The sequence below is a fragment of the Tasmannia lanceolata genome, unplaced genomic scaffold, assembly GCF_043159265.1.
Source record: "Tasmannia lanceolata isolate RefF3 unplaced genomic scaffold, GAP_Taslan_0.1 ptg000037l, whole genome shotgun sequence".
NCBI lineage: Eukaryota > Viridiplantae > Streptophyta > Magnoliopsida > Canellales > Winteraceae > Tasmannia > Tasmannia lanceolata.
The window spans coordinates 9,002,062-9,029,539 of record NW_027518714.1 but is presented as its reverse complement, the minus strand read 5'-3'; the positions used below and the strand labels follow the sequence as shown (position 1 = coordinate 9,029,539).

The following is a 27,478-nucleotide window of genomic DNA, read 5'->3' as shown; positions in this document are numbered from 1 at the left end:
AATTTGAAAATCACAGCCATTGAATTAACTTAGCCACAATCAGAGGGCCACTAGTGGATGGCTGGAGAGGAATTCAGTAAGGAATGAGCAGTTGGAAACATCCAACGGCGAAATTTACACTGATCAGGTCGTTCGGATTGCAGTTTTAGACGTCCATCAGGTGGCCCATCGGATCAACGGCTGTGATCACTATACACCTGGCGGTTGTGTATTTGAAACAACCAATTGCTCGAAAAGATTAAGCTGTTAGGAGTTGGTGTTCTATAATTATTTTTACTTCAACATGCCCCCTCACGTGAACAACCAAATACTCCAAAAGCTTAAGCTGTTGGAGTGTGTTATTTAATTATTTTTACTTCAACAGTATACAGGGGAATAACATTTCATGAAACTCCACGCCATATAAAAGGCAGTGTTGCATTTACAAACAAGAGTAAAAATCCGAAGGGAACTGAATATTGGTTAAAAGGTGGTATTAGGTGAAATGGAGCGAGTAGGATTCCCAAATGGGAACCCAACCATGTGCTACACACGAAGTCATTTACTGGATACTTCCTGCAATTTCCTTTGATCTCAACCACAGTGGATTGGAGTTATGAGACTTTAATTATCAAACGGGGACCATCCATGCCATTTAGCAGACCTGTACATATGCAAGAAACGTGGGTAAATGAACTTACAGCAATCTTGACTTTCAAAATTGATGTCCTGAGTCTCCTCCAAGATCAAGGGGCCGCATAGATGAGTAATGAACCACCTCACGTCTAAGGCCATGCAATAAAGCTCTTGCTTCCGCCTCATTAGACTTCATATCCCAGTCGGACCGGAATACGAAAATAGTATGTTGACCTCAACATCCCAAATAAGCCCTACAAACCCGGCCGGGCCCGGTTTGCCTTTCACACTTCCGTCGAAGTTGAGTTTGAGCCAGTTGTTAGGGGACGCTTCCAAGATAGGGCAGGACGATTTTTAGCACTTCTCTCCCAAGTCATTGCTTGCCAATTCCTCAAAATCTTGGCCACTGAGTACGTTGCTAAGATGTCTTCTGTTTTTGCCCATGCAATGAGATCAATATTGATATGCTTTTTCTATTTCTTCAAATATTCTCCTAGCCAAATATGCCACAATATAGCGTGGGGTACTAATTTCCAAAGAGATCGGTCCATTTCTCCAAAGAAGCTACCAGGCCAATATAATAAAGTTCTTGTGATGGATCTGCGAAAAACCCAAGAGAATCCAAAACTTCTGATGATAGCCCTCTATACCGCAGAAGAGGAGGCGCAATGAACGATGAACCTACTTACAATTTCATCGTGCGAGATATTGACACCCTTCGCACCCACTTGTTTTTTTAGGAAAATGAAATTCACAACTGCTTGTTTTGATATTGGCATCCTGTCTTTGACTTCTCTTACTAGCAGTTGTAGTACCATTAAGCTCTGTGAAAACTAAAACAAGGCGGAGCAGTAAACAGGGTAGAGCTGCTGCCAAGGATAGCTATTCCCATGCAAAGATAGCTATTCCCATGCAAACAGACCCATTTGCACAAACACACAAAAAAAACTCCAGATTGAACAAAATATACTGCTGCCAAAATTAAAGATGGAGAGATCCGATCTTAACCGTTGGAACTTCGAAACTGGTGTCCCCAAAGAAGCCATGAAGAGCCATTCCAGAATACATGAAAACATAGAGATAAATTCATTGAATCGCCTTTCAAAGGCAACGTAGCAAATACAAGAAGATTTCTTAAAATTTGTGGTAAACAACAATAAATAGTGCTATGTAAATGTTGTCAACTATCCGATAAAGGGGTCTGAAAACTTGTTTTAACATCGGATAAGCAGCGGAATATATTCAGCAAAAGCACGGGACTGCGCTTTGATTTTACACCGGACAACGGAAACAATGGATTTCAAAGTTCAAAGATGTGAAAGAGACTGCAAATATAGATTTGGATGAGCAGAATCTCCCCACATCTAATCTAACAATTCCGGTGAGCGCAAACTTTTGTTACATACCTGATAATGCCAAATAGATAGTGAGACATGCTCCCATGCGGAATACCCCGACATATGGCCGCAAATGTAAGGTCACCTTCACCGGCTTTGTAGCACATTTGACTCTGAGGCGAAGGATAGGTTCCTTGAGACTCCCCACAGTACCGTAGCGAAAACTATTGAGACTTTGCAAAAGATCGACTGGATACGCCGTGCAATAATTTAACTGTTGGGTATATAATATAGCCCATGTATGTTCTAATATAAGCCCAATAAGATAATGGACCGGTGTAGTGGGCCTACTTGGGCTAGAGCCCACTAACCTATTAAAACCCTAGTGTATCTAATATATATAGGGGCTGGAGGCAACAAACTTGGTATTCCAAACTAGATACCTTGGGGGTAATGCTTCAAGCATCCTTGCTTAAACCTAATTACCTCTAACAATCTTGAAGCATCACAATTTTTTTTTAGGGTTTCTCTTGGGAACGTCTGCTTCTATCAAGAAGGACGGCTGATATTTTGGATCATGAATTGTCGTGAGTTTCTTCTCCCAGCAACATTACTATCTCGTTTCTTGTCCAAGAATTTAGCTTGGAGCGTTTGCTTCTACCCTCTTGCTTGGTATTCTCTGCAACATCCATTCGGAGCATGGTGGTGAAGGAATATCGGTGTTCCTAAAACTCCGAACAGTGAGGGTTTGATTTCAATCCTTGCTTGCAAAGTGGGTCTGGTTGGAAAATTTGAATCGAAATTAAGCCAAAATTTGAGGGCTAACTTTCTATTTCTTGAAATTTCTTGATTCCTCTGTTAAATCGCTCAATTTGGACGTTGGAAATCTTGGTTTTTCGTTTTTGATTTCGAGGGGAGGGATCCATCTTGATAGCCACTGTTGTTTTTCTTTTTGATTCGAATCATATCTGCTTGAAGAGAAAAAGGGCACGCCAATTTGATTAGAGTTTTTCTCTAATTACATAACTTGTTTTGGAGTGGGTTTCTCACTTTCTCTCTGCTTTTCTCTTTGTGAAGGATCTAACATGGCTCTTTCCCTTCTCACTGAAGACGTTAGTTTCTAGGTGTGAATTTATTCACCCATAGAATCCGTGATTGAACTGGGTTTCTCCCTGAGTTATTGAATCGATTGGGCGTGGGTAAATTCCACAGTTGGAATCAAGAAGAGAAGAATATACACACTGGTAGGGTGTAATTCCCTCTCTCTTGGTCGGTGAAATTGGATATCTCTTTTTCTTTGGTTGAGGTTCGTAACATTTCATCCTAGTTTTGACTCGAAATTCTTGTTGAAACCCTCTTGGGCAGTAGGTAGTCCTGAAATTCTCTTGGATTCAGTTCTTGGGTGCCGACATCAAGTCATTTGGAGCCGAATTTCTTTGGGGCTGATTACTTTGGTAATTGTTTCGCCATCGTTCTTTGCGGTTCGATTCGATTCTCGGCTTTGACTCTCGGATTGGGTTCTTGTGATTCACCAATCAGTCCTTGTCGGTTGGGAAATCTTGCAACTGGTTTTGATATTTTGAACCGGTTCTTGGTTGGTTTGCCGACGGTTGGGCCATTTCTTGCTGGTTACTTGTGAGAAATCAATTTGGAGTTCTTGCAATGGTTCGGTTCTTGACGTGAAACCAATTTTTGGCTGGATAGTTCCTCGCCTCAGTTTTGCCTTGGTTGGTTCTTTGTTCTTGGTTCACCCCCTGTAAATCCCAATAGGTTGGGTTTGGGTTATTACCTTGGTGGTAATCTTTTGCTGAAGGGTGTCGCCTTGGCTATTGGATTTGCATATCGCAATCACCATGCCTCGAGTTTCGTCTTGGCTGGTTCGCTATTATCTCGGAATCGGGTATTAGATTTGGTTTGCGGTTTTTCTTGGCTTTGGCTTTGGCTTTCGCGCTTCGCAAATCAGGTGCACTCTTTCCACTTTGTGTTTTAATCTGAAAATAAAATGGAAAAGACTGCAATTCTCTTTGAGATGGTCAAACTTCAATCGTTTGGAGGCTCAAAATTTTATTCCTGGAAGTGAAAGACTCAATTCAGTCTGAAGTACTTAAATGTTTTCTACACCGTTTTGAGTACCTTTGCTTATACGATTGAAGGTGTTGAGGAATCTCAATAGATTTGAAATGAGGTTTTCTGCAAAGACTATTTGTTAAATTGTCTGTCAAACCGTCTTGCAGAAACCTATAGCAAGTTTGACACTGCTAAAGAGATTTTGGATAATTTAGATTCTCAATTGAGAAAGGAGGAGGAATTGTCCAAGTCTCATTTAGTGGACAAATTCATGGATTTCAAGTTCCAGGAGGATATGGAAATCACTTCTCAAGTAACTGATTTAGAGAATTTGAGATCTAAATTAGCCAATGTGAAAATAGTAGTGTGTGATCCGTTTCTTGTGAGAAAATAGTAGCCACTCATTTATAAGTTACCATCTGCATGGCCCTTTTTCAAAACAGAAATGTATAGAAAGAAGGTGCAAGTGGGACTGGATGATCTCAAACGATTCATTAGAATCGAAGATGAGAATAGAGCTAGGAATAACTTGGAGATGGTTAGACAGCAACAAACTGCTGCTAACAACGGTGATATATCCCAAGAAATTTTCTCAGAAATCTAAGTCACCTAAAAGTGATATCCCTAAGTTGGAAGCCAAAAAGACTATCTTTAAGAAAAAGAAGGGCAAGTGCTACAACTGTGGGAGATATGGTCACTTTGTTGCAGATTATAGACTACCTAAGTTGGTTAACCCTGACACACCATATAAGGAAGCTACTAAGCTTGTGGATAAGGCTGAGCCTACAAGTTTTACTACTATGTTACCGAAGCAAAGGAGACAGGTATAGTGGCTAGTGGAGTAGACATATAGGTCACTCACACTGGTACTGAGACCTTGCCCCTTTCTTCAGATGAACAGCTTACTTTATAAGATGTTAAAGTAGTTACTACTATTTTGGTTTCCATTAGTCTGCTTGACAATGGTGATATATGCATTTTTTGTTTGTATGGTAGAGTAAAGTTGGCTGTTTACTCATACTATTTTGGTTGTGCATATTTGATAAATGGTATGTATAGGTTGAGTTTAGCAATTGAGACTGTTAGTCAGGTTAGTTCACCGTTGATGATCCTAAGTTGTTAAACAACCGATTAGGACACGTGAACTATCAGAAAATGATCCAACTTACTAACACTCGTAATGATACCATCAAAGTTGTCAATTAAGTTTGACGAAGTGTAAGTTTAGGAGTGATAAAAGAGGAGGATACACATTGACAAGGTTCAAAGAATTCTGTGCCTCTCAGGGCGTAATCCTTGAAACCGTTGTTCCTCATTCGCCTCAATCATGTGGCATAGCTGAGTGTAAGAACATGACGTTAACTTCAATGTTATACTCCATGTTAATGTTAGCTGGCATGCCTAGTTGCATTTGGGGAGAGGCAGCTTTGACTGCAAATCACATCCTAAATCTCTATATGCTCCTCCATGTGATAGAGTACCCAAGAATTTGGTGAGGACTTTGTGACCTACCAATTGGAGAATGATCCATCATCCTATCAGGACGTGATGAGATCTAAGGACTCTATGTTGTGGGCAAAAGTCATTCATGATGAAATGAGCTCTCTGTTAGAAAATCTAACTTGGCAACTAGTCGATTTGCCAAAATGAGGCTAAGACTATGGGTTGTAAGTAGATATTTGTTTGTATGTGATTCTACTCAGCTCGTATGGATGTTAAGATCTAACAATCCTTGTATTGGTCTTCATCAAGCACTTAAATTGTGACATCAGAAATTTGACAAAGTAGTAATGAGCTTTGGGTTTTCTGATCAATTACTCGGATAAATGCCTTTACTATCGTTTTGTGTGGAATAAGGTTATGCTTATTTGCTTGTATGTAGCTGTTGATTCTTGTTTCCAATCTCTCTGTGGTGAGTTATGTGAAACTAACCTTGGGTAAAGAATTCGACATGAAAAGACCTGGGTGTTGTAAACACCATTCTTGGTTTGAAAGTAAGTTTTTTGAAAGGCAAGGAATCACCCTTGGCCTAGCCCATTATATGAAATACTACTTTTTTTTTTTTGAGGATGCAGTGGGTGCAAACCGATTGAGACACCATTTTGATTATACCAAGAAGCTGATCTCTAAAGAAGAGACAGTGTGAGTCAGTTCGATTATTTTAAACTGATTGGTAGTCTCATGTATGTTTTATGTTGCACTAGGCCAGACATAGCCTTTATAGTTGGCATGCTGAGTTGTTTTGCTAGCAATCCTAGCCATGAGCATAGAAATGCCCTTATGAGGCAGATGAGATACCTTTCGTGTACTCAAGAGTATACTCTAAATTATGATGGCCATCCACTTGTTGTGGAAGAATATTCTGATGCGTCATGGGGATCAGAATTAGGGGAAAGCAAATCTACTGCTGATGTGTGGAAGTCGAATTGGAACTTTATGCTCTAGCTTCGGTTACTGTAGACACCCCATTTTGTTTTGTTTTAATCAACAAAGAAGTTAGTGTTCTTGTTATCAGTCTCCTTTAGTGTTTTCCATTCCCGTGTCCGCTCCTCTTGTTTTCTCGATCTTTTTGGTTATTTTTGTCATGTTTTGTGTCGTCCTGATAATTGTTGAGAAAGGTTATTCCCAAGAATCCGAGCAAGAGAGAATTTGGATCCGATTGATGGGCCCGTCTTGAGCATTTGTTTAGATTTGGATCAAACAGGGTGGCCCGCGCATTGTTTTAGTGAAAAATGAGTTTTGAACCTACTTCGATCCAACACCTAAAGATGATCATCAAGAGAACGGTCAAGATCTCAGAGAAGTCGTTTTAACAACCAATTTTGTTACGATCATCAGGTTGAGTTACTCGGATCAGCCCATTGAAATGATTTAGGAGGACACAACCTACTTAGGTAGGGGACCCATCAATTGGATGGTCTGGATCGTCATAGAGGAATGATTTAAGGGGGCACAACCAATTTACATTGCGACCCACCATTTGAACGGTCAAGATCATCAATTGTCGCCCATCAAATGGACGGTTCGGATCATCAAATGGGAGTGATTTAAAAATGGGGTAACATATTCACATTTTGATCTATTGGATGGTTTGGATCAGCCCATAGGATTGATTAGTGGAGCACAAATTAAATCACATCGCAGCCCACTATTTGAACGGTCAAGATCATCAATTGTCGCCCATCAAATGGACGGTTCGGATCATCAAATGGGAGTGATTTAAAAATGGGGTAACATATTCACATTTTGATCTATTGGATGGCTTGGATCAGCCCATAGGATTGATTAGCGGAGCACAAATTAAATCACATTGTTGCCCATCAAATGAACGGTTCCGATCATACTTTGGAGTGGGGCATATGATTTTATGCACAATTGGGAATTTGGTCACATATGGGACCCACTTGGGTTATCTTTTACCTACTCAAAAGGATTTTAAAAAAACATGCATGGGGCCACACACATGTCAAAATTCAATGTCCACAATGGTGGCCACCTACCATGGAATATGTCCACAATGGTGGCCACCTACCATGGAATAAGTCCACAATGGTGGCCACCACCCTCCCATTCCTTTGCTATAAATGGTTCAATGAGGGTGAGTAAGAGAGAGAACTCATTTCTCTTCTATCATGAGTTCTAACAAAGTGGCTATGTGGGGTTGAAAAGAAAAAAAGAAAGAAAAAGAAACAAGAAAAGAAGAAAAAGAAACAAAAAAGAAGGAAAAAGAGAAAGAAAGCGGAAGCGATCGCACGGAGGCGGGATTTTCGAGTTTTTCGGCTCTCGGATTCGGCGAGGATTTCGATCACAGGTAGGTACACCGTTCTCGGAATTTTTTTAGAATTATTTGGTATATTTTCGGATTTTTGCATGATTTTTAACAAAGAAAACTAAACGTTATACTAAACAGATTCCAAAAATAATGAAATTTCGTGGGAAAATAATATGATAATGATACATTCTACCATGAATTTGTGAGAATTTTTGGATTTTGTTTGGTATATAATTTTATGCTTTCTTTGAAAATCAGCAGATTTTGGGGGAATTTTTACTGACATCAGATCACAAAGAAAATTCTTAAAATTTTTACAGTAGTCTTATATTTCAAATTTCTTGCTTCTATAAAAGTTTCAATTACTTTGGATCTTGTTTTACATGGGATGTAGTGTTAATTCATAATCTGGTCTAACAATTGAAAAATCCGAAACTGATAGTAAATAGTTTTTTAAATTCATGAAAATCTCACAGCATGCTAATTTCACTTATATCTTACTAATGTAGAAATTTCATGGAATTTAGATTTCTATTTCTAGTAGTTTCTGTGTTATTTTTGCAATCTGGTCAATTAATTGTTAAATCAAAATTAAATATGAGCTTAATGTAAAAATCTGTAAAAATCTTCCAGCAAGCTACATCTCATCATATCTTGCTTCTGTATAAGTTTCAACTCATTTCGAATTCGTTTGCAACAATTTCACTTGTAAAATCACTCATATGCTTAAAATTGATAAAATCCATTGAAAATCCGAAATTAATTGAAAATCACCTGAAAATCTCTAAAGAACCTTAAATCTTTGTCATATATTAAATCCTTAATCCATTGAAACAGAAATCTTAGGATCTTTAGATTTCCCTGGAAAAATGGCCAATGCATCCATAATCGTATCCCAATTGCAACCGATCTTTGACAATTTGAATACTTAAGCTATAGCACGTTGTTGGCTCCGAGGTTCACTGTCCACGAAAATCCTGAGATATGCCAGGCAATAAGATGCTATAACCTAAGTATTAAATTGCGCAAGGAAAGAGCGCACGATTCCCTTCCTTGGATGCTATCCTGGGCCGAAACTGGTGAACCCTAGAACCATTGGTAATCCTTGAATGTCCAAAAACTGAAAATCCTTGAAATCTAAAATTCATTAACCTCGAGAATTTAAATCGATTTGTCTTGTGTCTCTCGGAACCATTGGATTATGGTTTCCGTCTTAAGAACCATTAGAGCCCACTTTAGGAACACTGGTGTCGTGTCGTGTCCTAAGTTTTAGGGAGTCCTAGAGTTAGGAGTCCAGCCTCATCACGGACGTTTGCTATGTATAGCAACCGTGCCATAGGTCTAGTTACACTAGTCACCCGATCTTTCCCTAGGACAAGCCTAGTAAACTAGGATGTAGGCTAACCTGCATTAGTTTAAGGGACAACTTGCATTTAGATAAGAATCATATAGCATCTTCGATGAAATCCTAAGATAATAAAATCCTCAACTTGAATTAAATAACTTCTCTTAAAACTGTTGAAACAGTCAATCCCGTCTAGATCGGTGTCCTAGTTGAGTTAGGCATATGTAGCTTAGCTTAGGTGCACCGAACTACGTCGACTCTGATCCCAGTGAGGCTTGGGTACGTAGGCAGCTTGGATGTCTGATGGCATACCACCCGCGAGTCGGCACCACAAACAAATTGTGGTGTTTTGTATATTAATTTTCTTGTAAATGCTTAATCAAATCACTTAGGACTTTCCATGAAATTAGAATTTTAGGAGAACTTTCACTTAGATTGAATCCAGACAAATTAATAAATCAAGATACACATTTAGGATTCACATTGAAATTAGATCATAGGATGCATGTCACTTAGTTCGCACATTAACATAGAGTTGAATGAGCCATTTAAAATAAATTTAAAAGAGTTAGCTTTTGGAATCGAAGACCGATTATCGGGCAGGAATGGTGCATGTGGCGGATAACTCCCCATACCTTCCATTCTCGTAACCAGGTAGCGAGTCTAGATTTCTGGTTAATTTCGGGTCCTAGATCCCACATCTAGGTGGCGACTCTGTCAGTCTCTTTCGTGTGGAATTCGGATTGCCTTAGTGATCCCAAGTTCACATGAAAGACGAATTCAAATCAATAATTAAAAACACACGCCAATCGCGTGGATACGAGAGACCAAGAGAGAGAGAGCGGCGGCTCGCGCCCCACACCCCTCTCGCGGGATCAGGGTACCACAGTCTGGCGACTCTGCTGGGGATCACCTAACTTCATTAAAACTTCAAAAGATAATTCATTTGAATTTAATTTTAAATGGCTCATAAAAACTCTATACTTGTTAGATTAGTTTGTCTTGTTTTATTTTCTCATCACATTTTACTCAAACTTAATTTAACAAAACCTGAAGGCATCATAGATTGCGCAAACATATTGCACACACTTACATCACTTGCATCTAAACCATGCATCTCACGTGCACACACATCCTATTTTAGGAACCCGGAGTGTTATCTAGCATGGTTGACTGGGATTTCATCACCTGGTGCCTCTGTGCTAGAGAAGCATTCCACCCTTAGCCTAGTACCTTTATGGTACGTAAACGGATCCCTTGTTCACGTACTGATACGCCGGACACTGGTACAGTATATCGAACATGGATTCGCGCTAAGGGAACTCTTGGCCTTACCCCTAGATTAACCCACACATGCATGTAATATACGAACACATGTGCATCACGTGTGTGAGCCTAGTTTAGGATATTCTACCTATTTGTGTCTAGATTAGGCCGTAGTCCATCTTCCAATGGCTACGATCGGTCCTAGGTACACAAACAAAGTCATGAGTCGAGATCCTCTCTCCACTCCGCTAGATTAGGATTAGGGTTGATGCCTTCAGGTAACACTGTTAAAATGTGCGAAGACTAAAAACTTTTCCTTTGGGGTTAGGATATAAATCCCATCATTTCTAAAGATCTCATAGGATTAGTTATTCTTAATCTACCCGTTGAAAGTAATCCTATGCAATCTCACATTTTGATCATGTGTCTATCATTCGTCTCTTGTGGGATTCGATTGTGTCTTCATTGGCGGAAATTGTGTCTCAATCATTTGATCATGCAATCTTGATGATCCAATCTTGCCTGTACCCTTGGTCTCTTCCTCCTCTAGGGGATACCTTTTTCAAGAATATTTCTGCTGAATCCTTCAGAGTTTACTCTCATAATCCTTGAACGAGGGGCATTCCCCGCGTGCTGTCATGTCATCATTGCTGTGTGTATTTGTTTTGAGGAACCATCATTTTACCTCTCGTTCCTTATCTAGTCGTATCATAATTATCATGTCAATCATAGAAAGGAGAAATTCCCTGAATTTCAAGCTCGCATCTCGTGTTTATTGTTCCTATGTCAGGATTGCTCACTGCTGAAAATCCAGGAAAGCTTCTTGGGTTTGAATCTATTCGTGGCCAGTGAAGAAGCTATTTCCCCATTTTCTTTGGAAGTCTCTCTATCCACTTTTTCCTACCGATGGCCGATTCTATGGAAAATTTTCAGCTCTTTCATGTCACAGAAACCCTGGCCCAGCTCGTCCAACTGATGAAGGAATTGAAGGAAGAAAATCAATTCATCAAAGCTCAACTTACTGAGAAATTTGGTCCAACCACTGTTGTCTCTAAGGGCAAAAATCCGAGCCTCTCCATGGTTATGGGTTTGGAAGAACTAATTGTGAATCTCTCTAGACAAATGGCTGCGCTAACAGAAGAAGTTCATCAGATGAAGCAACAAATGCAAACCTGGTATTGTCAGTCCCAAAGTTCGAAGCATTTCGCTGACAAAAATACCAAAGTCCAAGGTGTTGTTACCAGAAACTCTATCTCTCAGCACCAGCAGGATTTTATTGGGCCCTTAATTCTTGAATATAACCAAGAGCCACCATCTGAGACTACTAAAAGAGAATTCACTGACTTGCCGATCTCGCGACCTGATGCTTTGAAATGGTTGCTCAAGGAAAGAATGATAACACTATTGGAATCAGAGCCTGTTCCTAATCCTCTTCCCAGTCCTGGGACCTTCCAAATGAAAGAATTTTGTGATTATCATTTACGTCATGGTCATGCAACTGATAAATGCCTCAGCTTGAAATATGATATTCAAGACCTTATAGACATGGGGCTCCTCGACCCTCAAAATCTTTTGTCAAGCGGCGAAGCTTCATCCTTTCCTGATGACCACAAACCGTGGTTTGAGCAAATGAAGAGAAAGTCTCACGATAATCACGACCAGCAATGTACAGTGATGAGCCCGGTCTCCATAGGTCAGGAAATCAAAGTGGCCACAATACATGGGGTTTATAACAGAGGCAATTTTACTTCGAAAAAAATCAAGGAGTTACAAAACCCTATGGTATTCAAATACAATCAGTTAACGGCAACACCTAAGCAAGCGCTCAAGAAGGAATTTACCCCTCTCCCATTTCCACCATCAGTCATTTTGCAGCAAGGGTTAGCTTCAGGTCACATTACCCTACCCGGCATTAGGGCTCCTCCTAATCCTTTACCAGCAAATTGGAGAATGGACCAGTATTGTGAATACCATAGAGGCCCTGGCCACCTTACTGATAATTGCATTGCCTTAAAATTCAGGATCCAAAAGTTGATTGATGAAAAAAAATTAGCCTACCCGAATCATGCAGTACTGCCGCCAGCCGATCGCAATGCTTAGATAACTGAGGGTTCAAAGAAGCACAGGCCCGGTTGCCATGAAAAGAATCAGAAGTTGAAAGTACCACTTATGAGCCAGCTTTCGCCGAGCCTCCGGAGCTAGACAGTTGCGGCAGTTAAAGTTTTAGTCGTTTACTATTTTATGTTGAGTCAGTCATCATGGTCAGTGCAATTGTTGAGTCCGGTTTTACAGTTCAAGGTTAATGCCTAGTCCAGGCAAGTTATCGTTTGCTTTTCTCTTTATTCAGAGTTGTGAATCCTGAGCATGTTCAGGATAGGTCGTCAGATGTAACAGCCTTTCCTTTAAATAAAATTCCAAGTTTCAATAGTTCACTTGTGTCTGTTTCTTAAGTATGCTTCTGATCTTAAAGTAAGACTCCCTCCTCAAATGAGGACAAAATTGACGAAACTCCACTTGAGTCACAGCAATTACTTGAACAAGAGGAGGAGCGCCAATCTCAGCCTTTCAAAGATGAAATTGAAGTGGTAAACACTGGCACTAAAACCTTGATCCAGTAAATGCCGATTGAAAATACATTACCCTCTAAAGAGTGTGAAGAATTGATAAAATTATTTCAAGAATAAGAAGATTGTCTAGAAAAGCTACAACCGATACCAGGGGCAAGACATAGATGGAAAGCTCAAAGAATATGAAGAAAGTGAGAAGATATATGCTATACAAGGGGCATAGAGTGGAAACAACTTTCATATTTCCAATCAATGACCTTGGTTCTCAAATTCATAAAGCCAACAAATTCAAGATGAAAAGTTCAAAAGCAAACAATGAAAAGTGATCATCAGATATCGAGAGTACGAATCCATAGATGGAGGATGTCAAAGAACAAGTTTCGCTCTATGAAAGTCAAAAGCACGTATTAGAATCTTGAAAGAAGAAGATCCATTATCTCTTACCTGGAAATGCCGTCAAACTCCGCGAAAAAAAAAACAAAAGAGAAAAAAAAATAATCAGTACCAGAGGGACTCTAGTAACCTAGATCGATTCCCAATTTGAACATCAGAAGGCCTCCTTTGGCCGAATAAATCCCAAAATCAGAACCCAACGTCAAAAGAATACCGATTGCAAACCCTTCGAGCCTGAGTAAAATTTTCTTGAAAACCCATCAAACCAGGGGCATTTCCCCGAACTACGCGAGACCTGATCCCTATACTGGGGTACGTAGGCAACTCGGTTGAACCGAGTTCGGTCGATTCAAAAAGGAAAAGAAATTCAATCCTTTCAAAAAAAAAAAGAGAGGGACAAGTTCCAAAAGAAGAGAAGTTAATTGTTCCAGAAAGAAAAGAAAAAAGGAAAAAAAAATCAAACAATTTATCTTCAAACTAGGGGCATTCGCCCTGAACTACACACGACCTGATTCCTACCTTGGGATATGTAGGCGACCTGTTCACAGGTTCGGTCGAAATCTTTGTTGAGCCTTAAGCCATTCTTTGAAAAGCCCTATCTTACCTATAAAAGTCCTTCTGGTGTTCAGAACTAATGAGCTAGGTCCTGAGATACAATAAAAAAATGAAATGATGATGAATAAGAAAAATAACGGAGTTTGAAGATCTGCTAGACTGAAAACCTGAAAGGGCGGTCTAGGCAAAATTTAAGATCATTCCCCTGCTAAGTTGAAAACCCGAAAGGGCGGCTTAGGCAAAAGCTAAGGGGATAGCCTGCTGGATCGAAAACCTAGAAAGGTGGTTCAGGCAAAAGTTAAGGCTAGCGCGGTCCGCCAAGTTAAAAACCCTGAAGAGGTGACTTGGTCACGGTAAGAGAATCATTATAAGAAGGCTACAGCCGGTATCAAGACTGAAGATCAACTGAAGTTCAAGCAAATTCAAGTGATATCCTCAAAACTGGGGGCATTGAAGCTAAGCAATCTTAGGGGTCGTAATTAAATTCTTGAGGCATTACTGTTTCGAGGAAGAAGTCCGGTGTTTACCAATTGAAAAACTATTCCTTGCAAGGATAGACTTACCAAACAAAACATTAACTAAGTCAGAAGCATCACTATGTTTGTCAGTATAGTCAGTCAATCTTTATTATTCTAAGTTCACTCCTTCAGGGCTGCTCAATCCTTTGAGTAGTGCCTTTCATCTAAGTTTTCTCTTTAGAAAGAGTCAATTGTCGTTCCTATGTCCAAATGATGTAACTGTCTTGGTGAAGGAGGCCAGGCCTAGGCAGCTCCCTGCAATTATACCTGAAAGAGCTCGAGAATTTAGTCAAACAACTTCATTTCAAAGAAGATCAGCTCAGAAAAATTCAGAAGTAGAAACATCAGAAAGCCCAGCTTCCGTAAAAAGATCATACCCCAGGAAGGCACCTTAAGCTTGGAAGAACCTCAGATGCAAAGATGGTTGAGCCAATTTCTCAGAAAGATGAACCGCTAAAATTCAGAATTTCCTTCCAGTTAGTTTGATTATATCCAAGAGAGCCGTTGTTCTAGATTACCAATCTCAAATATCTTCTTCAAGGTTTCAGTTATCAAAATCCCCAGAAGACAAGACCAGCAGTCTCTTTGAGAAAAATCTTGTTGAAGTTTCATAAAAGTGTTTCTGATCCATTCTTGTTAGTAATGGTTCTTCGTTCCTAAGGTTTGCCGTTTCATCATTCGTCAAAGTCCTAGTTTCCGATATCTTTGTCAGGCACGATCTATAACATCCCCGATTTCATTAAGTTCAAAAAATCAAAAATTCATCAAATCCAATCCTATGTCAAATTCAAGTTCATGAAAAATCTCTAAATTCTTCGTTGTTGAATTCATCAATCAAAGCTATCTTGTTTCTTTGAGCCCGTTTGTGAACGGTGCCTCTTTTCTCGAGTCCATTTGTAAATGATCTCGTCTTCTCCTTGAACCCGTTTGTGAACAGTGTCTCATTTTTCTGAGTCCATTTATGGTCTCATGTCCTCCTTAAGCCCGTTTGTGGACGGTGCCTTATTTCTGAAAAATCAAAAATTCATCAAATCCAATCCTATGTCAAATTCAAGTTCATGAAAAATCTCTAAATTCTTCGTTGTTGAATTCATCAATCAAAGCTATCTTGTTTCTTTGAGCCTGTTTGTGAACGGTGCCTCTTTTCTCGAGTCCATTTGTAAATGGTCTCGTCTTCTCCTTGAACCCGTTTGTGAACGGTGTCTCATTTTTCTGAGTCCATTTGTGAATGGTCTCATGTCCTTCTTGAGCCCGTTTGTGGACGGTGCCTTATTTCTGAAAAATCAAAAATTCATCAAATCCAATCTTACGTCAAATTCAAATCCTACGAAAAATCTCATGTCCTCTTTGAGCCCGTTTGTGAACGGTGCCTCTTTTCTCGAGGCCATTTGTGAATGGTCTCGTCTTCTCCTTGAGCCCGTTTACGGACGGTACCTCATTTCCAAAAAATAAAAAATTCATCAAATCAAATCCCAATTCAAAAAAAAAATAAAAAACAAATCCAATCTTACGTCAAATTCAAATCCTACGAAAAATCTCATGTCCTCTTTGAGCCCGTTTGTGAACGGCGCCTCTTTTCTCGAGGCCATTTGTGAATGGTCTCGTCTTCTCCTTGAGCCCGTTTACGGACGGTACCTCATTTTCCAAAAATAAAAAAATTTAGCAAATCCAAATCCTTACTTCAAAAAAAAATTCAAATCCTACGAAAAATCTCATGTCCTCTTTGAGCCCGTTTGTGAACGGCGCCTCTTTTCTCGAGGCCATTTGTGAATGGTCTCGTCTTCTCCTTGAGCCCGTTTACGGACGGTACCTCATTTTCCAAAAATAAAAAAATTTAGCAAATCCAAATCCTTACTTCAAAAAAAAAATCCAATCCTACGAAAAATCTCATGTCCTCTTTGAGCCCTTTTGTGAAAGGTGCCCCATTTCTCGAGTCCATTTGTGAATGGTCTCGTCTTCTCCTTGAGCCCGTTTACGGACGGTACCTCATTTCCCAAAAATAAAAAATTTATCAAATCCAAATCCTTAATTCAAAAAAATCCAATCCTACGACAAATTCAAGTTCATAAAAATTCTCTAAATTCTTCGAGCCCATTTGTGAATGGGGCCTCGTTTCTCGAGTCCATTTGTGAATGGTCTCATCTTCTCCTTGAATCCGTTTGTGAACGGTGTCTCATTCTCTGAGTCCATTTGGAATGGTCTCATGCCCTCTTTGAGCCCTTTTGTGAAAGGTTCTTCATTTCTCGAGTCCATTTGTTAATGGTCTTCTCCTTGAACCCGTTTGTGAACGGTGTCTCATTCTCTGAGTCCATTTGGAATGGTCTCATGTCCTCTTTGAGCCCTTTTGTGAAATGTTCTTCATTTCTCGAGTTCATTTGTGAATGGTCTCGTCTTCTCCTTGAACCCGTTTGTGAACGGTGTCTCATTCTTTGAGTCCATTTGTGAATGGTCTCATGTCCTCTTTCAGCCCTTTTGTGAAAGGTACCTCATTTCTCGAGTCCATTTGTGAATGGTCTCGTCTTCTCCATGAACCCGTTTGTGAACGGTGTCTCATTCTCTGAGTCCATTTGTGAATGGTCTCATGTCCTCTTTGATCCCTTTTGTGAAAGGTGCTTCATTTCTCGAGTCCATTTGTGAATGGTCTCGTCTTCTCCTTGAACCCGTTTGTGAACGGTGTCTCATTTTCTGAGTCCATTTGTGAATGGTCTCATGTCCTCTTTGAGCCCTTTTGTGAAAGGTGCCTCATTTCTCGAGTCCATTTGTGAATGGTCTCGTCTTCTCCTTGAACCCGTTTGTGAACGGTGTCTCATTTTTTGAGTCCATTTGTGAATGGTCTCAGGTCCTCTTTGAGCCCTTTTGTGAAAGGTGCCTCATTTCTCGAGTCCATTTGTGAATGGTCTCGTCTTCTCCTTGAACCCGTTTGTGAACGGTGTCTCATTTTCTGAGTCCATTTGTGAATGGTCTCAGGTCCTCCTTGAGCCCGTTTGTGAACGGTGCCTCATTTCTCGAGTCCATTTGTGAATGGTCTCGTCTTTTCTTTGAACCCGTTTGTGAACGGTGCCTCATTTCTCGAGTCCATTTGCGAATGGTCTCGTCTTCTCCTTGAGCCCGCTTGTGAGCGGTATCTCATTCTCTCGTTGCCCGTTTGTGAGCGGCACCGCAGCGGGATTTTTTTTTATTGCATTCCAATTCTAGGACTTCGTTTAGGGTCTTGCATTAGGTAGTAAATGTTTGCGTCGGTTCCGTTTTGTGTAGAGTCCTTTGTCGATTAAAGCTACGCAAAATGGTTCTGTCATTTTTAACTTTGGTATTCAATGACTACGTCATCTCTACCAAAGAGGGGCATCTGTAGACACCCCATTTTGTTTTGTTTTAATCAACAAAGAAGTTAGTGTTCTTGTTATCAGTCTCCTTTAGTGTTTTCCATTCCCGTGTCCGCTCCTCTTGTTTTCTCGATCTTTTTGGTTATTTTTGTCATGTTTTGTGTCGTCCTGATAATTGTTGAGAAAGGTTATTCCCAAGAATCCGAGCAAGAGAGAATTTGGATCCGATTGATGGGCCCGTCTTGAGCATTTGTTTAGATTTGGATCAAACAGGGTGGCCCGCGCATTGTTTTAGTGAAAAATGAGTTTTGAACCTACTTCGATCCAACACCTAAAGATGATCATCAAGAGAACGGTCAAGATCTCAGAGAAGTCGTTTTAACAACCAATTTTGTTACGATCATCAGGTTGAGTTACTCGGATCAGCCCATTGAAATGATTTAGGAGGACACAACCTACTTAGGTAGGGGACCCATCAATTGGATGGTCTGGATCGTCATAGAGGAATGATTTAAGGGGGCACAACCAATTTACATTGCGACCCACCATTTGAACGGTCAAGATCATCAATTGTCGCCCATCAAATGGACGGTTCGGATCATCAAATGGGAGTGATTTAAAAATGGGGTAACATATTCACATTTTGATCTATTGGATGGTTTGGATCAGCCCATAGGATTGATTAGTGGAGCACAAATTAAATCACATCGCAGCCCACTATTTGAACGGTCAAGATCATCAATTGTCGCCCATCAAATGGACGGTTCGGATCATCAAATGGGAGTGATTTAAAAATGGGGTAACATATTCACATTTTGATCTATTGGATGGCTTGGATCAGCCCATAGGATTGATTAGCGGAGCACAAATTAAATCACATTGTTGCCCATCAAATGAACGGTTCCGATCATACTTTGGAGTGGGGCATATGATTTTATGCACAATTGGGAATTTGGTCACATATGGGACCCACTTGGGTTATCTTTTACCTACTCAAAAGGATTTTAAAAAAACATGCATGGGGCCACACACATGTCAAAATTCAATGTCCACAATGGTGGCCACCTACCATGGAATATGTCCACAATGGTGGCCACCTACCATGGAATAAGTCCACAATGGTGGCCACCACCCTCCCATTCCTTTGCTATAAATGGTTCAATGAGGGTGAGTAAGAGAGAGAACTCATTTCTCTTCTATCATGAGTTCTAACAAAGTGGCTATGTGGGGTTGAAAAGAAAAAAAGAAAGAAAAAGAAACAAGAAAAGAAGAAAAAGAAACAAAAAAGAAGGAAAAAGAGAAAGAAAGCGGAAGCGATCGCACGGAGGCGGGATTTTCGAGTTTTTCGGCTCTCGGATTCGGCGAGGATTTCGATCACAGGTAGGTACACCGTTCTCGGAATTTTTTTAGAATTATTTGGTATATTTTCGGATTTTTGCATGATTTTTAACAAAGAAAACTAAACGTTATACTAAACAGATTCCAAAAATAATGAAATTTCGTGGGAAAATAATATGATAATGATACATTCTACCATGAATTTGTGAGAATTTTTGGATTTTGTTTGGTATATAATTTTATGCTTTCTTTGAAAATCAGCAGATTTTGGGGGAATTTTTACTGACATCAGATCACAAAGAAAATTCTTAAAATTTTTACAGTAGTCTTATATTTCAAATTTCTTGCTTCTATAAAAGTTTCAATTACTTTGGATCTTGTTTTACATGGGATGTAGTGTTAATTCATAATCTGGTCTAACAATTGAAAAATCCGAAACTGATAGTAAATAGTTTTTTAAATTCATGAAAATCTCACAGCATGCTAATTTCACTTATATCTTACTAATGTAGAAATTTCATGGAATTTAGATTTCTATTTCTAGTAGTTTCTGTGTTATTTTTGCAATCTGGTCAATTAATTGTTAAATCAAAATTAAATATGAGCTTAATGTAAAAATCTGTAAAAATCTTCCAGCAAGCTACATCTCATCATATCTTGCTTCTGTATAAGTTTCAACTCATTTCGAATTCGTTTGCAACAATTTCACTTGTAAAATCACTCATATGCTTAAAATTGATAAAATCCATTGAAAATCCGAAATTAATTGAAAATCACCTGAAAATCTCTAAAGAACCTTAAATCTTTGTCATATATTAAATCCTTAATCCATTGAAACAGAAATCTTAGGATCTTTAGATTTCCCTGGAAAAATGGCCAATGCATCCATAATCGTATCCCAATTGCAACCGATCTTTGACAATTTGAATACTTAAGCTATAGCACGTTGTTGGCTCCGAGGTTCACTGTCCACGAAAATCCTGAGATATGCCAGGCAATAAGATGCTATAACCTAAGTATTAAATTGCGCAAGGAAAGAGCGCACGATTCCCTTCCTTGGATGCTATCCTGGGCCGAAACTGGTGAACCCTAGAACCATTGGTAATCCTTGAATGTCCAAAAACTGAAAATCCTTGAAATCTAAAATTCATTAACCTCGAGAATTTAAATCGATTTGTCTTGTGTCTCTCGGAACCATTGGATTATGGTTTCCGTCTTAAGAACCATTAGAGCCCACTTTAGGAACACTGGTGTCGTGTCGTGTCCTAAGTTTTAGGGAGTCCTAGAGTTAGGAGTCCAGCCTCATCACGGACGTTTGCTATGTATAGCAACCGTGCCATAGGTCTAGTTACACTAGTCACCCGATCTTTCCCTAGGACAAGCCTAGTAAACTAGGATGTAGGCTAACCTGCATTAGTTTAAGGGACAACTTGCATTTAGATAAGAATCATATAGCATCTTCGATGAAATCCTAAGATAATAAAATCCTCAACTTGAATTAAATAACTTCTCTTAAAACTGTTGAAACAGTCAATCCCGTCTAGATCGGTGTCCTAGTTGAGTTAGGCATATGTAGCTTAGCTTAGGTGCACCGAACTACGTCGACTCTGATCCCAGTGAGGCTTGGGTACGTAGGCAGCTTGGATGTCTGATGGCATACCACCCGCGAGTCGGCACCACAAACAAATTGTGGTGTTTTGTATATTAATTTTCTTGTAAATGCTTAATCAAATCACTTAGGACTTTCCATGAAATTAGAATTTTAGGAGAACTTTCACTTAGATTGAATCCAGACAAATTAATAAATCAAGATACACATTTAGGATTCACATTGAAATTAGATCATAGGATGCATGTCACTTAGTTCGCACATTAACATAGAGTTGAATGAGCCATTTAAAATAAATTTAAAAGAGTTAGCTTTTGGAATCGAAGACCGATTATCGGGCAGGAATGGTGCATGTGGCGGATAACTCCCCATACCTTCCATTCTCGTAACCAGGTAGCGAGTCTAGATTTCTGGTTAATTTCGGGTCCTAGATCCCACATCTAGGTGGCGACTCTGTCAGTCTCTTTCGTGTGGAATTCGGATTGCCTTAGTGATCCCAAGTTCACATGAAAGACGAATTCAAATCAATAATTAAAAACACACGCCAATCGCGTGGATACGAGAGACCAAGAGAGAGAGAGCGGCGGCTCGCGCCCCACACCCCTCTCGCGGGATCAGGGTACCACAGTTACAAATGAAAGCAGAGGAGATAAAGATTCTGATTATGGTTATGGACATTCCACTAACCCAGTTAAGGTTTAGTTCCTTAAGTATGTTCTGTGATAATCAAGCTACAATTACGATTGTGAAGAACTCACTCTTTAATGGTAAGAGGAGACATCTTAGGCTAAAACATGCCATGCTGAATTATCTCATTGAACACGGGATTATCACTTTGATTGATGTGAGATCGAAGGATAATATGACCGATGCTCTCGCAAAGGGACTGAACAAAGATCGAATATTCAAAACTGTGGGGGAGATGGGGTTAAAGTCTTTATAGACATGACTTAACCTACATTCATGTTATTTTGAATTTTCGAATCTCCCTTTTGGCCAAGATAAGCACTTGATATGTTTCGACGATGTTTACAGTTGTTGTGTGTCATTCCACATTTGATGACATGTCCTTTTTGGGAAAGGTTGTACATTCCAAACTTGATGATACAGCTTAACTCAAATATGGATAAGATGACTATAACATTCCAAAAAGAAACATGAAATGGTTCTTTGCAAAAGAAACTATTTGGTCTTGTTCTTTAATGAAACTTGACAATTAGGAATGATTATTTGCAAAAGAAGCTGTTTAGGTCTTGTTCTTTATTGAAACTTGACAATGATGCTTATGGTGAGAGTGATACTGATACTTTTTCAGCCATTTGAATTGTACTAAGTTCTTCTTCAGGTAGAACTAGATACTTTCGTGAATTATGGAATTGTACTAAGTTCTTCTTCTGGTAGAACTAGACACTTTAGTGTTTTACACAAATGATTGGATTCATTTTCATGAAATCCATATTTGGTAATTCACAGGGATTGGCAAAAAGGAGGAGCTTGTCTTCATTTGGACTTTGATGAAGATGACTTACTTGATGAGTAAATCTTCTAAAGTCATAAAGACTATGCTTACATTTCAGTATGCATAGAGTTCACTTTTTTGTGGAACTTTATTTTGGATCTCGATGAGAATCATACCTCATGAATGAATTCATCTAAGATTAGTGGGGTTCACTTATATGTGAAACTACCTTTTGGTTGAGTTTAGCTTGTTGTATATCTAGAACTCTTGGTTTGTCATAAAAGGATTCATGTTTTCATTTGGATTACAGATCTTTTATGATATACACCATATGGTGATGTGGATGTTTCAATATTTTGTTTTGAACATTACACTATCTATCTATTGGATTGTGCTATATGTAGAACATAGGAGGAGATTGTTGGGTATATAATATAGCCCATGTATGTTCTAATATAAGCCCAATAAGATAATGGACCGGTGTAGTGGGCCTACTTGGGCTAGAGCCCACTAACCTATTAAAACCCTAGTGTATCTAATATATATAGGGGCTGGAGGCAACAAACTTGGTATTCCAAACTAGATACCTTGGGGGTAATGCTTCAAGCATCCTTGCTTAAACCTAATTACCTCTAACATTAACAAATCCCAGGAAGCTCAGCTTCCCGTCATTGTGTCTGATCCAGTCATGGAGAACTGCATGAACAGGGACAGAAGGGCTAAGCCCAAGTTCCTGAAATAACCCAGAAGCCAACACCCGAAAATATCAAATTAGCATGAGCGTTCATGGTTTGACAATAAAAGGAAGGATACTAATTTTGATATCCATGCCCCGCGCGCACACAAACGGGAAAAAAACAAAAAATAACAAAAGGAAATTTGGTATTTTGCTTGTTTTTTAAAAATATGTCTGCAAATTTGGTAAATATGGTACTTTTGTATGGATTCACTAATTATGACTGCATCCTTTGCCAAAGTAACACTGCAAGGATTCACAAATTAGTACTTTATTGTAATTTTATTGATTGATTCCTATCCTTATGTGTCAAAAATGAAATGACAACAGTGGAATTGTGAATTACTGTATCATGCCCTTCTACATTCACTTGCCTTTATAGCATCTAGCGTTCTTTCAAATTATCCGATACTTGGGAATCAGAAACTACTTCAAATGACAACTGAGGAAAAAATTAAAATACCGAAGCAAGTTCTTCAATGATGATTGCCCTGTTCCCATCCTTCTCGAAAAACTCATAAGCACAACGAGCATGTTGCTCCCACCTATCCAGTCCTTCAAGCTGGTGCACACTTAATGCGGCTGTACAGAATTCTTCGAAATCCATTTTTCTGTATTGAAGAGCATTCAGCTGTCACAGATGAGGAACAGATATTGACACGAGTTACAAATTGTACAAGCTAAAATCATGTCAAATTCGAGATTAGCTCCAGATGGTGTCAACAAAGTAGATACCGAGGCAAGAAAATCGTGAATGCTGGATTCCTTCATTGCATCTGTTGCGTTTTTCATCAAGGCCTGACAGAATTAATAGTTTGAATCATCAAAAGCAGTAGCTAAGAACCATAGTTGTGAAAGAAAACAGCATTCATATGCAGTAACAAAATCTATACAGTATGTGAAAGAACAGGTAGTCTAAACTGAACGGTGCCCTTGCATAAACACGGTGAAAGGGCGCTCACATTGGTTGAACCTCACCAAAGCACATTTACAATACCATCGAAATTTAAAAGTCAAACGCATTAAATGCACTTTGGCAAATTTCAACCATGAAGGAGGGCGGCGGGGGGAGGGGGTGTCGTGGGGGTGGCGGCTTTCACGTTATATTTGTAAGGGCACCCTTCAGTTTAGACTTCCTCGTGAAAGAACTAACCATCCTGATGTTCTCTATAGAAATGCACCCGTTTTTATTCGGCTCCTATAGTGTGTACTGCTCCTTCAGAAAAACGAGCTCATCTGCAGTTAACGTCTTTGACAAAGCCTGTGAAAGATGCGGAAGAAATAAAATTTACATGTGCACACAAATATATAACCAACAAATAGATTAAAACATAATAATTCTTTATTCATCCGACACAACAAATAACAAATCAGCCGAGCTTGTCTAAATTTTCCAAGTTGAATATAAATTTGAAATTAGAGGGCGAGCCTTGGCGCAATGGTAAGGTTGCTCCATTGTGACCTGGTGGTCACGAGTTCGAGTCCCGGAAACAGCCTCTCTGCAAAGAAGGGGTAAGGCTGCGTACATCTAGTCCTCCCCAGACCCCGTAATGGCGGCAGCCTCGTGCACTGGGCCGCCCTTTTAATATAAAGCTGAAATTGGCCATTTTGTTCTTCCTACTGCTTCTAATTTTTTGCTGTACTCGTTTTTTGAAAGCTTTTTCCAATCCGTTATTATCTGCTAGCGACGTTTTATACCCTTCAATCCCTTCATTATGGCTTGACGTTTTTCTTCAGCCGTATAAGCATGGTTTTAAATCCGAAACCGAAATTTCATTAAAATATTATTTTTTTATTATTTAAAAAATTCTATATTTCCAAGCGGTGAAAGCAATCAGAAAAATAAAAATTTATGCTGCGATCTAGGTTTGGAAATATGAGCTAAAATCTGAAATTTCCGGGCAAATATACAAGAAATTTCATGAAAAGATGGCTGGTTTGCAAGAAATTTAGGAATAAAAATGTCTAAAATAAAGATTTGGAAATTCATTCTTAACAAACTATGAATCAAAAATGAGATCTATGAGTAGAAATTAAAGAGCAGTAAAGAAGAACAATACGCAGAAAATTGGATAGAAATTCCCAACACATGAAATGGAAATTACATTCTCCATGTGATCTTGCACTCGACAAGATTTTCACTTGAAGGTGTCGGATCTTACAGATGAACCAACAATCTGAAGAAGAAATGCATAGCACTCCAGGACTATGCAAATCTCTAACGGATGAAACCTCCATCTCCTGTCTTTGAACACCTCCACCCCCCCTCCAAACTCCAAAATCTCCAAAAATTACATTTTCAAAAACTGTAAACTAAGCTCTATCCCAACCCCTATTTATAGACATTTTAGCCCCTTTAAGTGGCCCACATATTAGCAATCCACACACTTGCTTGCGCACATTTACATTTTTAAAACACAATTACACATATCCACCGCTACCACACCACATCATAGATTCATTCTCAACTCAACTCAACTAAGCCTTTGTCCCAAACTAGTTGGGGTCGGCTAATGAATCCTTTAGAAAATTTTCATGAAGAAGGTAAAAGGATCTACCCGGCTCAAATTGACTAAGTCTAATCCTGACACTAGTTGGGTTCGTCTACATGGATCATTTTCTTCCATTCTATCCTATCAAGGGATATGTTCTATGTTATGTTCCAAGCCCTCAAGTCATTCCTCATTGTTTCTACCCAAGTTGTTTTCGGTCTGCTCCTACGTCTTTTTATTCCATCAACTTGGCACGAGTCACTTATTCTCACTGGAGCATCCAAAGGCCTACGTTAGATATGCCCAAACCATCTTAAGCGGTGCTCTCTCATCTTCTCCTCAATTGGTGCCACTCCCACCATTTTACGGATGTCTTCATTTTTAACTTGATCTAACCTTGTGTGGCCACACATCCGTCTGAGCATTCGCATCTCTGCTACACTCATCTTATGCACATGTTGCATCTTGGTGGCCCAACATTCCAAGCCGTACAGCATGGTTGTCCTCATAGCTTCATTGTCCAAGCCAAATCATAGCATCTTCCACCTCGAAGTCATGCTTCTGCCTTGTCTTCACGCTAGAATTGTTTATATGGGAGCCATGTCCCACATCAGGCGTATGCCTGGTTAGCCTATTATAAGAGAGATCCAAACTCTCAATACTCTCCGAGTTTTGAAAGGATTCAGGAATATGACAAGTTATGTGGTTGTAGGATATGTTCAACGAGCGAAGCATACTCAAATGCCCCATTTCTGATGGAATGTTGCCTATCAATTGGTTCACAGACAAATCCATTCTTGTCATTAAGGAAAGTGGAATACCTTCATAATTGTACTTTACACCATTTGTAGTAAACTTAACCTTGATCATGTCCTTGAACTCAGTATAAAACACATACTTAAAATCGCCAATAGTCTAAGTATGATACATTCTAGCCTTTGAATTGATCTCAGTCTTGTAACTTGATTCGATATTATGTTATTCCTTCCAATGAATAATATGTTGTTAAGGCAAGAGGGAATAATGCCAAAAATATTGTTATTTGAAAGATCAGCAAATATAAATTTTTCATTTGACATAACTCCTTGGGAATGTAGCCAAATAATTTGTTTCCACTCGAGATAAGTAATGAAAGACTTTTAAGGGTAGGCAACCAAGTTGAGATAGTTCCAGGCAAAAAGTTCCTTCTAACATCTAGCCCTATTAAGGATGTGATATTAGATAATCCCTCTGAGATTGTGCCTTTGAAAGCATTGCCATCTAGAAGTGAATACTTCAAGCTTGTTATATTGTTGCATGCTGAAAATATATCACTATCTAATCTGTTGATTGATAAGGCTAGATATTCCAACAATATTTTTTATCAGCAACTCAAGTGGTATTTTTCCCGAAAGGTTATTGCTAAATAAATCTAGCACAACCAACATCGATCCATTATCAAAAGGGATAAAGATATGCAAAGCGTTTCTAGACATGTTAAGATGTGACAATTTAATTAGGTAAAAGTGCACCCATATTGGTTTGAAATATCCTATGAACAGTATAATATGAAATGTCAATAAACTCAACCATTGATGTATTGTATAGTAAAGAGCGAAGGAACAAACTCTAGAGTGAGTTGCCCTCAAATTTATATATGAGAGTCTAGACATGTTATAGACCAACCTAAGGTTGGAGAGATTATGGTTCCTTAGGAAATTGCAAAGTGAACAAACATAGTTGAAGTGAGTTTCCTAGTTTCTTGGCCACTCAATACGAATTGAAATATATTGAATTACCACATAGAATTGCCACAGAGCCCGGTCATCAAAACATGAGGTAAAATGACCCACCTATCAAAAGATGAGGTAAAATGGTAGACCCACCCCATGATTAAGTTTAAGTGGAGTTGGTGGGACCCGCCCTATCAAAAAATTATGTAAAACTGTTGGCTCCACTCTATGAAAGGATTTGGATGGAGATGGTGGGCCCACTCATGGGTGTAAAATGGTGGGCCCTACCATATCAAAACATGAGATTTAAAATGGTGTGCTTGCCTCCACCCATGCTATGCGTGAGATGTTAAAAAAAATCAATCATAGAAAAA

The 27,478-nt window shown here is 39.2% G+C and overlaps 1 protein-coding gene across 1 annotated transcript; it reads right to left on the bottom strand.

The window, feature by feature from the left end:
• Nucleotides 1-1,678: 1,678 nt before the first annotated feature.
• On the bottom strand, nt 1,679-26,187 carry LOC143860376 (CDPK-related protein kinase-like). Its single transcript, XM_077370963.1, has 5 exons — nt 25,939-26,187; nt 23,636-23,698; nt 23,364-23,531; nt 22,808-22,897; nt 1,679-2,227 (listed from the first exon to the last, which is right to left on the bottom strand). The coding sequence occupies exons 1-5, from the start codon at nt 26,185-26,187 to the stop codon at nt 2,177-2,179; spliced, it is 621 nt and encodes a 206-aa protein (XP_077227078.1). The 3' UTR covers nt 1,679-2,176.
• Nucleotides 26,188-27,478: the final 1,291 nt, after the last annotated feature.

Bases quoted from the DNA above. Each gene is read 5' to 3' on its own strand.
- LOC143860376 (XM_077370963.1), bottom strand. From the start codon at position 26,187: ATGGATTTGTCTGTGAACCAATTGATAGGCAACATTCCATCAGAAATG. The intron at 22,898-23,363 runs GTATTTTAATTT...GGGTTATTTCAG, and splicing joins TCATTGAAGAACTTGCTTCG to GAACTTGGGCTTAGCCCTTC. The intron at 2,228-22,807 runs GTTAATGTTAGA...ATATACCCAACA, and splicing joins AGCTGAGCTTCCTGGGATTT to GTTAAATTATTGCACGGCGT.